General features: G+C 35.2%; 1 protein-coding gene across 1 annotated transcript in view; it reads left to right on the top strand.

Moving 5' to 3' along the window:
* The window catches only part of ADAMTS6 (ADAM metallopeptidase with thrombospondin type 1 motif 6), a 96,071-nt gene extending 84,341 nt beyond the window's left edge, over positions 1 to 11,730 (top strand). The window contains exons 20-24 of the mRNA XM_070935857.1: positions 4,673 to 4,802; positions 5,697 to 5,901; positions 7,573 to 7,749; positions 9,146 to 9,302; positions 11,283 to 11,730. Of these exons, the coding sequence (XP_070791958.1) occupies positions 4,673 to 4,802; positions 5,697 to 5,901; positions 7,573 to 7,749; positions 9,146 to 9,302; positions 11,283 to 11,392 (779 nt within the window). The 3' untranslated portion in view covers positions 11,393 to 11,730. The remainder of the gene's footprint in view (positions 1 to 4,672; positions 4,803 to 5,696; positions 5,902 to 7,572; positions 7,750 to 9,145; positions 9,303 to 11,282) is intronic.
* The last annotated feature ends 443 nt before the right edge of the window (positions 11,731 to 12,173 follow it).

Consider the following 12,173-nt stretch of genomic DNA (forward strand, 5'->3'; position numbering starts at 1 on the left):
GTTTATATTTCCTGAAAACACGGTAATAGGATAACCCTGATGAAAATGAAGAAATAAATAGGAGATAAAACTAATGAAAACAAGTCTAAATATACTTATTTCAGAATAACAGCCACAAAGCTGATTAATGCTTACTATGGAGTGACCATACAGATGTATGTTTCTGCTTGAACCAGCACTAAGAAATCTGTTGACTCATTTCCTTTGTACTTAAATTATTTCTTCTGTAGCTTCCATCTCAGTTTTCATGAAAGAACTGGATTTAGAAGACCCACTGGATTAGGTAGAGCAGGGATGTCAAACTCGATTTCATTGAGGGCCTCATCAGGATTGTGTTTGACCTTGGGGAGTGGAGTGGGTATGGCCAGGGTGGGCATAGCCAACTTCACATCACTTGTGTTGGGGATGCCTGTGGTGACTGAGTGCTCTGCCAGTGAAAACGGGCTCCTGAGCTCCATTTTCGGCTGCTACGGCCTCCTGCAACCCTCTGCCAGTGAAACTGAAGACCTTCCGAGCCCGTTTTCACCATGAGGCACCATGGGCCAGTCCTTTGCTTTTTCCAGGGCAGCCCCGTGGACCAGATCTAAACACCCTATGGGCCAGATTCAGCCCCGAGCCTTGAGTTTGACACCCCTGAGGTAGAACATCACCTTTGTATAATTACTTGGGAATAAGAGTAATTGAAGTCAGTGGTAGAAATTAGGTATATTAATATTAGCTTTGGCGCATGGTTCTGGCCAGTATGTAGACAGAAAGACACAAATATACACACAAAGTATATACAGGGGACACGGTGACACAGTGGCTTAATGACGCTGGAACTGCTGGGCAGAAATGGTCTGCACTCTGGCGGTTCAAGCCTGGCTCCATGAGACGGAGTGAGCTCCATCTCTTGATCCTTAGCTCCTGCCCACCCAGCAGTTCAAAAGCATGCAATATTGTGAGTAGATAAATTGGTACCACTTCAGTGGGAAAAACTTAGCTGCATTCCCATGTGCAGAAAATGGAAGCCAGTGCTGGACCTAGCTGGAGGTGATGCATCGCAGCACAAGGCAAGGTGAGGAAAGGCCAGTAGAGGAGCCTGAAACAGCCAGCAACCTGAATACTGCCAGCTAACTGGTGTAAAGCTACTTCGCCTCCCCCCCCCACCCCACACCTCCTGCAATAGGCACACAAGCCCTGAACAAAATGAACTAGCAATCTAGCCTGTCAGGACTGCATTGTGTCTAGCATGTGTAGATTTTCCTGACATTATATTCCATATGCTAAATAATAAACAATATATATATTGCTTGAGGATCGGTTTTAGTGTGAGTTGATAAATCTAGATTGTTTTAAATTCAAGAGTATAGTACAGTAGCTTTAATGTGGGTATTACTTAGGTTTGGGACTGAGTAATTTTTCAGTTTCTTCTTCAGTATATGTTAAAGTAATTGATTCAGATCCTCTGTAATCTGCTTGTCTTTCTTTTTACTACTCTGCCACTTTGATATTAATATGAGCAATCCTTTAATCTGTTTGCTATTTCTGACAAACCTAAAGATATTTTGTTAGCAATTTGCTCCTCAAATTTATTCTTTGTTGGCTTTATTGTAATTATATAACAAAACATTGGCTTTAGATTAAATTATAAAATAGTTACACATTTACCTATGCTACACGAAAGTAACTTTGGTGTAGTAGATAAGGTATTAGGCTAAAAATCAGGAGACCACGAGTTCTAGTCCCATTTTAGGCACAAAGCCAGCTGGATGACCTTGGGCTATTCACTTTGTCTGCCGTGGGAAGGAGGCAATGGTTTCAGAAGTGGTTTGCAACTAGTCATTGGTCCCCCTAAAAAACAGTGTTCTTGTGGAGACAAAACAAGAAATTGATAGATATGATCTTTTTTTCAGTGTTTTTATTCTTGATAATTTTAAGATGCGTAGACTTCAACTCCCAAAATTCTCAAGGCAACATGCTGGTTGGGGAGGTGAAGTTCACACATTTTAAAATTGCCAAGATTGAGAAAAATATTTTAACACACAAATCAAAATGAAATATAAATGGAATAAATAAGATGTGAAAAGATTGCTTCTAATCAAACAATTTGTGATGCAAGATATTTTCCAGGATGACACCCCATGTGGGAGCTGGAGCTGTATATCCAGCCTCAATGACGTGTCCAAACTTTGAGGTTGAGTCTTGTTTAACTATATACCATCATATATTTATTTGGGCAAGATTGTACACGTTTAGAGGTCCTTGAACTCTGGTATGATATATTCCATTCTTTTCTGAGAAGGGCAACAATTTAATTTAGAAATTATGTTCCATAATCTGATTTTATGTTTTAGAAGTCCCAGCATATTTCTGATAGCAACGTAATAGCAATTATGTGATAAACGTTTTGTATGATAGAATCACAGGATTATGTAGTGGAGTATTCGATCCCACCCTGTACTTTATCATATATGCTTCTAATGCCTACTTCATAGGTATGAAAATTATATTCCACCAGAGGGACACTTTTTATGGTACTGTGTTTGAGCTTAATTGTAAACAATTGAATCAGTTGCCAGACCTCTCACCAAACAGGCATGGCATAATAAATTCACCCATTGGTGGAATCTGCTGTGGGAAGAATGCTTTAAGTATTAAGTCTGATACTTCTATGCTCACCTGTTAACCACTACCAAGATGGCATTTACATTTAATACTTTCTTAAAGGCACCAAAGGCACCATTAAATTAACCATTTGTACTGATAATTATCATCAGTCCTATCAATATCAACTAATTCATTTTCAAGAATCTAAAGGGGGAATATACAATAAAATATGCAGCATTTGGCTTTGCAGTGGTGAATCCCATTATAAAATCTAGCATTTATATTAAGGGTAAGTCCCATTTGCTACCAATATCATAAAACTACTGATCATTGAAATTTTGAATTAATCAACCCTATCTCCACTGCTACTGCTGCCCTCTCAGCTACTAAGTATTCTACTTGAAAAAAACAATTACTACTTGGGGTTCTGTTTTGAAGGTGAAATTCACAGAAGTCTGTGGATTAAAGACATTATAATAATATCTAGTACTTTATTCTATTGGCCATTCTAATGGATGATAGATTTTGGTTCCAAAATTAGTCTCCTTGTTATTGGACTTGTTTTAGTACTGGTGCAGAAGTCTAGATTCTGAGTTGTTTCACTGCTTGATATATGACTCCGATTATTGATCTGGCTGTTTCTAAAATGATTATTATATTCTTGGAAGTACCTCTAAGCCACTGGTATCAGTCATCGTACCTCAAGTATTAATGTTAGTTTTAACAGCTACACTCTTACCCATTCATAGTTATCATCCAAAGAACCAGCATCATCCTTGACAAGTAGTACAACAATTCTTCCTAAGTGGCTGACATCCATAATTGTGGCTGCCATCTTTAATTTTGTCTGACATCCTTGTGCTTTGTGCTATATAGACATCATTTCCCTATTAATTATTAGGAACAAATCAGTTTTATATAAAGAACTCCTATATGAAGCATGACTGTTCTATTCAGGTTTGACCTTGCTTAGCTTTTCAATATTGGCCAGCTAGATGCTGCCACCTGCTGTGATTGTTGAAATATTAAGAAATAATGTTAGGAAAAATAAGAATATTTAAAGTATTAACATTGTGTAATTCACCTGCTGCAAACTATGCATTTAGTTTTTTTAAGACACTCAAAAGAATTATCCCAAAACAAATTCATGAAGTTAATGTGATTTCTTACTATTTCAGATAGATATTAGAAATAATACTAAGAAAATACTGGAAAATATTGGAAAATGTTAAAATAGGAATTAAATTGTAATAATAGAGTTTCAATATTGTTTGGCAGAGCAAAGACCGATAAATTTTTTATCAAAAAAACTATTTCAGATTCTCCCAGTTTCATTCCCTATTAATTGATCTCATGTATTGCAAGACTACTTTTTCATTTAAACTTAAGATAGATTTTGATATTTCTTAATCCAACCATTTAATTGACATTCTTAGAAACTCAAGGTTTAAAACAAATGTTTTAGTTTTTTTATTTTATTTTTTTCTTTTGCAAATGGAAACATCTCTGCTTAGAGTGATATTGATTAAGAAATCGATATCTCAAAAATATACGTACAGTACAAATACACATTGTGTTGAAGTATGCTTCCAGACAGGTCATTGTAATTGTTGACATCTAGATCAGTTAATCAGTTAATGAAAAACATGGTTTTTTTACTACTTTTAATGCTTTTATTTACCACATCAATTAAAATGAAAAAATAAAATAAAATTACTGACTAATGTGTTTTGATGTATAACAGTAAGAATTAGATATCTGAAATCAACTTTAAATTGCCAAAAAAAAAAAAAAAAACAGTGGAAAGGAAGGTACAGAAGCTGTACTTCTATTGAATTTGCAGTTTACTTCAACTGATAAAACAGGATAGGGCATATCTAGAGCTGAATGCTGCTGACAACCGTCTAGCAGGTACTTGAAATCTTCCTTTTTTATACCTTCAAGAAAGTAATAAAATCATGAAGGCCAGAGAATCCTGGGTAGATTATAGTCTATGATTAACTGAGCTACAGGGTCACAGATTTGCTTGGTTTAAAATAAGGGGAAAAAAATAAAAACCAATTTCATTCTACTCCTTCCTAAGGTATGCAGAAACAAGAAATAGTATGCAAAAGGCTAGATGACAGCTCTGTAGTCCAGAACAATTACTGTGATCCTGATAGTAAATTACCCGAAAATCAAAGATCCTGCAACACTGAGCCTTGTCCACCTGAGTAAGTACTTCTTTATTCTATTCCATATTATTTATATCTCCAGACTGCAATGGAACCACAGGGAAATTAGTCCAAAATTGAATTAAGAGCAGGATCCAATGAACAATTATATGTATAGCAATAGTACTTAGACTTATATACTACTTCATAGTGCTTTACAGCCTTTTCTAAGAGGTTTACAGAGTCAGCATATTAGCCCAACAATCTGGGTCCAATCAAACTGCTGGCAGTTGGCAGAGTTAGCCTGCAATACTGCATTCTAATCACTGTACCACCACAGCTCTGAATATAACTTTTCAACGAATGAATGAAATTATGTTATTTTTGTGGCTTGCTAATGCAAGTGAGTGACCTGCCATTTTATTAATCATAAATAAAATATAAATAATGTAATGCTAATTTAATTGCACTTTTTAAAATAACTTTTGAGAATTCACTGTTCCCTCCTGCCTATCTCCTTGGTTGCAAATACTGTAGAAAGCCAGTTAGATGGATTTTCTTTACTAGCAACTTCTGCGAACCATTCTGGAACAATAATATCCTTATCTAAATTCCAGATGAGAGTGCTGCAGGATATAGTTTGTAGGATTGTTATGCTACTAGAATAACCATCTAGGATAGATCTTTTCTTGTTATAATAAATTTCATGCAGGATAGGCAGCCCTAGAATAAATATTGGGAAGCTATATTATGTAAAATATATTAATTTCTTCCTCAGTTACATTTGGCAGCATTATATAATTGAGACTAAAATTCTGATTTATTGAATCAGAACTATTATATATTTTTATGCAGTATGTAATTTTCTTATACTTTCAGTTATACACATTCACGTTGTAGGGGTAAGCAGTTCATTTCTTGAACTAATAATTTTTTCTAATATTCTGTCAATAGATGGTTTATAGGCGGTTGGTCAGAATGCAGTAAGACCTGTGATGGAGGAATGAGATCACGAACTGTTCTATGTATCAGGAAGATTGGACCTTCAGAAGAAGAGACATTGGAGAGTACTCATTGTTTAACACATCACCCAGTTGAAAAAGAGTCTTGTAACAATCAATCTTGCCCCCCACAGTGGGTTCCTTTGGATTGGTCAGAAGTAAGTGATCTTGAAAATTCCCTAAGTAACCACTTTACACACATCAATACTGTAACAAGATATATTACAATGAATCTAACTTGCTACTCTAACTTACTAAATGTGATATAGTCCAGCACTCCCAAATTTGTCTTCTGTAAATCATGCATGGTCTGGGATTGCACGACATGCTAGTGTAAAACTCGAATGGAACTACTACTAGTCCTCAAGTTACAACCATTCATTTAGCAACTGTTCAAATTTACAATATGATTGGAAAAAGTGACTTACAATCAGTCCTTTCATTTAACCTGTCACAGCATCCCCATGAAATCAAAATTTGGGCGCTTGGCAACCAGCATTTATTTATATTACAGCATCCTGGAGTCGTGTGATCATCATCTGCAACCTTCCAGTTAGCTTGCGATAAGAAAAGACAAAGGGGGGGGGAATCTAAATTTACTTAGCTGCCCTGTGATTCACTTAACAACTGCAGTAATTTGCTTAACAACCATGGCAAAAAAGTAGTAAAATCAGGCATGACTCACTGATAGCAACTGCTTTGCCTATCAGCAGAATTTCTGGTCCTGACTGAAGTGGTAAGTCAAGGACTTTCTGTATGTAGTTTGTACCTGTTATTTTATGGGAGTCATACTAGCAAATACTCTTTCAGCTATATTCCTTTAGTACTTCAACCATATATTGAGAAGTTTGTTACTCCATAGTGAAAAAACTGGATTCTGTTATCTGATAATTCAAATTCTAAATTCAATACTAATCAATATTAATTCAAAAGAGCTGATTCTGTGCACAGTATTAAATATTATATTTCATGAATTTGAATTAATTTATATTTATTTAATTCCACATTATTCCTTAACTGAACATTTCTTGAGCAGCTTATAGTATGGTAACATTACACTTGTGTTAATAATTTATTTTTCAGTGTCTATTTTGCATAATTGAGTTAGAATTATGAGAATAGGAGGGGCAGGGCACTGAAGTGCAAGAAAAAATTTACTCCCAACTAGTAATTTCTTCCTTATTTAATTGGAAATGAGACCCCCATCTACCCCACTTATTTTATCCTTATTCAAACCTATCCAAGTTTCTATCAGCAGACAGAATGATTAGTACATAAAGTGATGGTTTTAAAGAATGCTTAAAATTCTAAACTCTCTATCTACAAAAAACACAGATATGACCAAAAGTATTGGTACTTCTCCAGTTCCCTTTCCCAAAATCCCAATTTATCATGAAACAAGTTGAAACTTATATAAAGCAATGTCATCCACCATTCTTTATTCTTTAGTCCATAGAATAGACACTTTGCTTTGGTTGTATGATTTAACACATTCTTATAAATAATAAAACCAATGAAAATCGTATGTGTCAATCTAGATTTAAAGACTTAATTTTACCTATTAAATAACATACTTCAATGTAGAGGTAAAGGTAGAGTTGCCGATATGTTATTGTGCCTTACAAGTGAATTAACCATTTCATTTGATGTAGAACTTTTAAAATATTTTTCAATAGTTTACACTTTACACGATGACACTGTGACGATGTCAGTTTGACACCCCTGTACTATAGGTTTTCCTTTTTAATAGGGCTATGTTGTTAATGTTTTCAGCTTTTCACAATTTAAAGTATTTGATTCTAAAAATCATGTGTGTGTTTGGCTTTTAGTGTACTCCAAAATGTGGACCTGGTTTTAAGCATCGTATTGTTCTCTGCAAAAGCAGCGATCTTTCAAAAACATTTCCAGTTGCACATTGTCAAGAAGAAAACAAACCACCTGTCCGCATGCGCTGTAGCTTGGGCAGGTGTCCTCCACCACGATGGATCACAGGAGACTGGGGACAGGTAATATAGGCAGGCTTCTTGAATATCTAAAGTGGTACTGAAGTTCAAGGACTATACATGTGTGTCTGTTGCAACAATAATTAACATACAACACTTATGAATAAATTTTCAGTGATATATATGTTCATCAGCTTCTATAATGGTTCCCTCAAATGACTTTTAGGTGAAAAAAAAAACGGGTGTGATTTCACAGATCTCAGAAATGGATATAAGAATAAAAGTCTCTTATTATTTCACATTGCCATATTTAAAGGATATTCTTTGAGACTTCCAAATGGTCACCGCATGAAATAAGCATATAATTGTTGTTTGCAGATACCTTCACCTGATATCATAAGTATGGCTGCATTCCTCAGTCTTAATACTTTGTTTCTATAATACACCATCTTCTCAATTCATAGTACGATAGATCTTTTTTGTTTGCAATGGGAAGAACATTTTGCAAAAATAAATAAATTAACTGTTAGTTAGAAGCCTCATTAAATTTATTTATTTATTTATTTATTGGTTCAATTTATATGCCGCCCTTCTCCGGAGACTCAGGGCGGTTTACAATGCATTAAGCAATAGTCTTCATACTTTTTGTATATACCTACTTAGTAGGGCTTTCGGCCTACTAAATGAGATGGAAAATGTGCTGTTTGTTAGTAGATACATCATAGTCTATGATGTATCTACTAACAAACAGCACATTTTCCATCTCATTTAATGAGGCTGCTAACTAGCAATTATTTTAAAAAAGAAAGAAAGAAAGAAGTTTTAACTGAAAGCTGCTTCTGGAAGAAACAGAATAATGAGGTACTTAATATAGAAACAAAATACAGGTAGTCCTCTCTTAACAACCACTTTTTAGTAACCAAATAGTAGTAACCAAGTCAGTTAATAGAACTGACTGGTCCTCAAAGTTCCAGCCATTGCAGCATCTCCACAGTCACATGATTGCAATCTGGGCATCCAGGTTGGGATTACAACATCACATTGTCTCACAGTCATGTGGTCACCATTTGTGACTTTCTTTATTGGCTTCCTACCAATCAGATCACTTGGGAAGCCAGCAGATGGTTGCAAGTGGCAGCTTTGTGATGTCCTTGCTTAACAAAAGTAATCTCTTAATGACGGCAACCGGAATTGTTGGAATTGGTGGTGCTAAGCTTTAAAATCGCATCTCTTAGCAACAAAAATTTCAATCCCAATTATGTTGTTAACTCAGAACTACCTGTACACTGGCTGATTTACATTGTGCATTGTAGCTCTAATCAGACTTTTCTACCACTATCCTATGTAGTGTTTCCACAAGCATTGTAAGTAAGTTCAGGATCTTATTGCTTTTTTTAGTTACTGAGACTTTGACATTTGTTCCCTCCACCCCTTCCTTTTCATTTTTTTTCTGACATAGTGTTCTGCACAGTGTGGTCTTGGACAACAAATGAGAACTGTGCAGTGTCTCTCATATACTGGGCAAGGTTCCAGTGATTGCCCTGATACCCTTCGGCCTCCATCAATGCAGCAATGTGAGAGCAAATGTGACAGTACCCCTGTCTCTAATGCAGAAGGTAAAGTTGCTTTTACTAATGTTAACATTTTAAAATATTAATATAAATCATAATATTCAGATTGAATTTTATTACCTGAATACTTAGCATGGTGTCCGTGGGTGCCCAAGAATTTTCTTTGATACAAATTGGAGTCCATGCTGTGGTTGACTTAATTTCTTTTAAAGATTCTTTTAATTTAAATTTAAACAACAGGCTAGTTTGAAACAGGAAATTATCATTTTCATCTTTGGCAAGTTCAGCTCATAAATGAACATAAACAAAAGGTCTGGTTATCTAAGAGTGACAACTCATCACATTTAACATCCGTTGTAACTCTTGTTAAATGTTTAACTGGAAAATTAGAGCATTTTATTATTAGTGGTTAAGGGCCAGACTAGAAACTGAAAGACTATGAGTTCTAGTCCTTGGGCCAATCACTGTCTCTTAGTCCTAGAGAGCAGACAGTGGTTCCACTTCTGAAAATGTTGCCAAAAAAAACTAGAGGGATTAGTCCAGTTAATTGTCATAAATCATTATTGACTCAAAGACACCAACAAAATCTGATGGGACGTTTGAGGCAGGCCCTTTTGCTGACTGCGCAGCTTTTGGAACAGCCAATCTGGGATCCCTAACCCCTTTAGCCTTCCAGAGAGCTGTGAAGGCCTAGCTGTTCCTCCAAGCACTGGATTAGGATGGGGGTTGTGAAGAGAGGGTGGGAGAGGGTACATTTGTTTTTAATCTTATTTTATGATTTGTTGTGAGCTGCCTAGAATCATTATCTGAGATAGGCAGACATAGAAAGTACTTTAAATAAACAAACATTACTTTTGTTTTTCAAAGGGAGAAGTTATCAGTGTGTATTTTGTTTAGCATATCTAATACTTTAAAAATTATAAATTTCTAATAGAGACATTCATAAAATCATGATAACCTTGCTGTTCTTTTAATTGTTTTTGTACAGGAGTTAATTTTTTGTAGTTGTTTTGTCTTTTAAAATATTTCAGTAGCTGAAAATTGGTTTTTCAGATTTAAATATTTCATAGAAGTTAATTGAAGATCACTTTGATCAGAAAGGAAATAGCTAATGTATGGACTTTGTTAGAAACATTCTTTCCAGTCTAACAATATGTTCATACAAATTTTCTTCCATCTGCTTCAGAATAACTGTTGGTTATAATTAAATAGAAGATGACATTTCAACCCACCTGCTAGCCAGAACAGTGTCTTCCCTCAGCTTTACCTTTCCATATTGGCTTTAACCAAGACTAAAGAATATATTTGCAACCAGATCCAAATCATTTACCCACCCTTAGCTATATCCTAGTTTTAGCTTATTGGCTCCTTTCTAAATATGCTGGCACATTCGTTTTCATGCACCTGCCCTGCATTCTATGTCTTGTTATGAGAGAACTATAAAAACTGGCTTGATATATTTTGGCTGAGATCCAACAAGCTACTTCTGGTGTGCTTTGATGTACTGACTTGAAAATAGGATGTTTTCTTCTTTTGAATGGCAGGTTTTGTCCGGTGGCATGAATCCAAAGCTCATTTAGTGATGACTACCTGTTCTTTAAATCTAGTTAGAGATTTATTTATTTAGTAGCATGAGAGTATATAAAGTGCTACAAAGAAACACAAGCAAGAGTTGCCGTCTGAATGTCATCAGTAGGTGGAGGGGTGGGAAGCAGAAAATGGCCTGAATGGAGCCAGTTTACAAAAGATGAGTTTGAGCAAATGCAGTTGTATATATATTTAGGCTTTGTTTCAGTCTGATTCAAAGATTGTGACCTTAAGCTATGTGGAAATATTCATTTTGGAATGGAGTTTCAAGAAAATACTAAACTTTTGACCAAATCCCTTTCTGAATGTTAACATTATTTTGTAGATGATAAGCTCTAGCAGAATAAGAGTAAGAAGCATTTTATTCAATACTATTTGTTTCTCATTATGCATGTTTTAAATTTATGTAACAATATAATCATTGTGTACCTCAAATAGAATGCAAAGATGTGAACAAAGTGGCTTATTGCCCACTGGTGCTGAAGTTCAAATTCTGCAGTCGAGCGTACTTCAGACAGATGTGCTGCAAGACCTGCCAAGGACATTGACCCGCAGAAACTGAAAGTGCCTTGTTGCTTCATTGTGCAAATGTGTCCATCTAAGATTTCTGCACAGTGCAACCAGTCAGATAGTCTACATTCATCACCCTGTGGAAAATATAACCACTGGTCAGCTCCAGCTGACAGAATTGCAAAGTTATTTTAACTTCTGTGAAGTGGGATTTATTCATCCAAAGTGCTGGACACAGTATAAGGAGGCAACGCCAAAATGGAAAACTATACCCAGTACATAGAGAACATATGTGTACTTTCAACTAAATCCTGTTTACCTCCTTGGACCATTAAGATAATTGTTGTTATGGACCTAGAAGTGACACTGAATCCATTTGTATTTAATATTGTTAAAATGTAGTTGTTATGGTTTGGTCATCTATAGAAGTAAAGAAGAATTTTAAAAACCCTGTCATAGCTTATAATTAATAATTATTTTATCTTACTATATAGCACCACAACTTATGGTAAAGAAGTGGGCTTGGGAATATTATTTTAGAAGCAATTATAAATCCAAAGTAAAACAAACATATTTTCCTTTGTTTCATCTAATTCTTTAAAAAATAATCCATATTTTCAGAAGACTGCAGTGAGCCATATATAAAGCTATTAAAAATGCATCAGGTACCTGATTGCATCAAACAATAAATATGCGCTGCAGGTTTATAGCCATCTTGCCATTTTACAAATACATCAGGATTTTTACTAAAGGGAATGTATTCATACTCCAGTTGTGAAGGACGTATTTACTACTATTTCAGTACTTATGTAGAGAATG

Source organism: Pituophis catenifer, unplaced genomic scaffold, assembly GCF_029215685.1.
Source record: "Pituophis catenifer annectens isolate HBS135680 unplaced genomic scaffold, rPitCat1.0.hap2 SCAF_2, whole genome shotgun sequence".
Lineage (NCBI taxonomy): Eukaryota > Metazoa > Chordata > Lepidosauria > Squamata > Colubridae > Pituophis > Pituophis catenifer.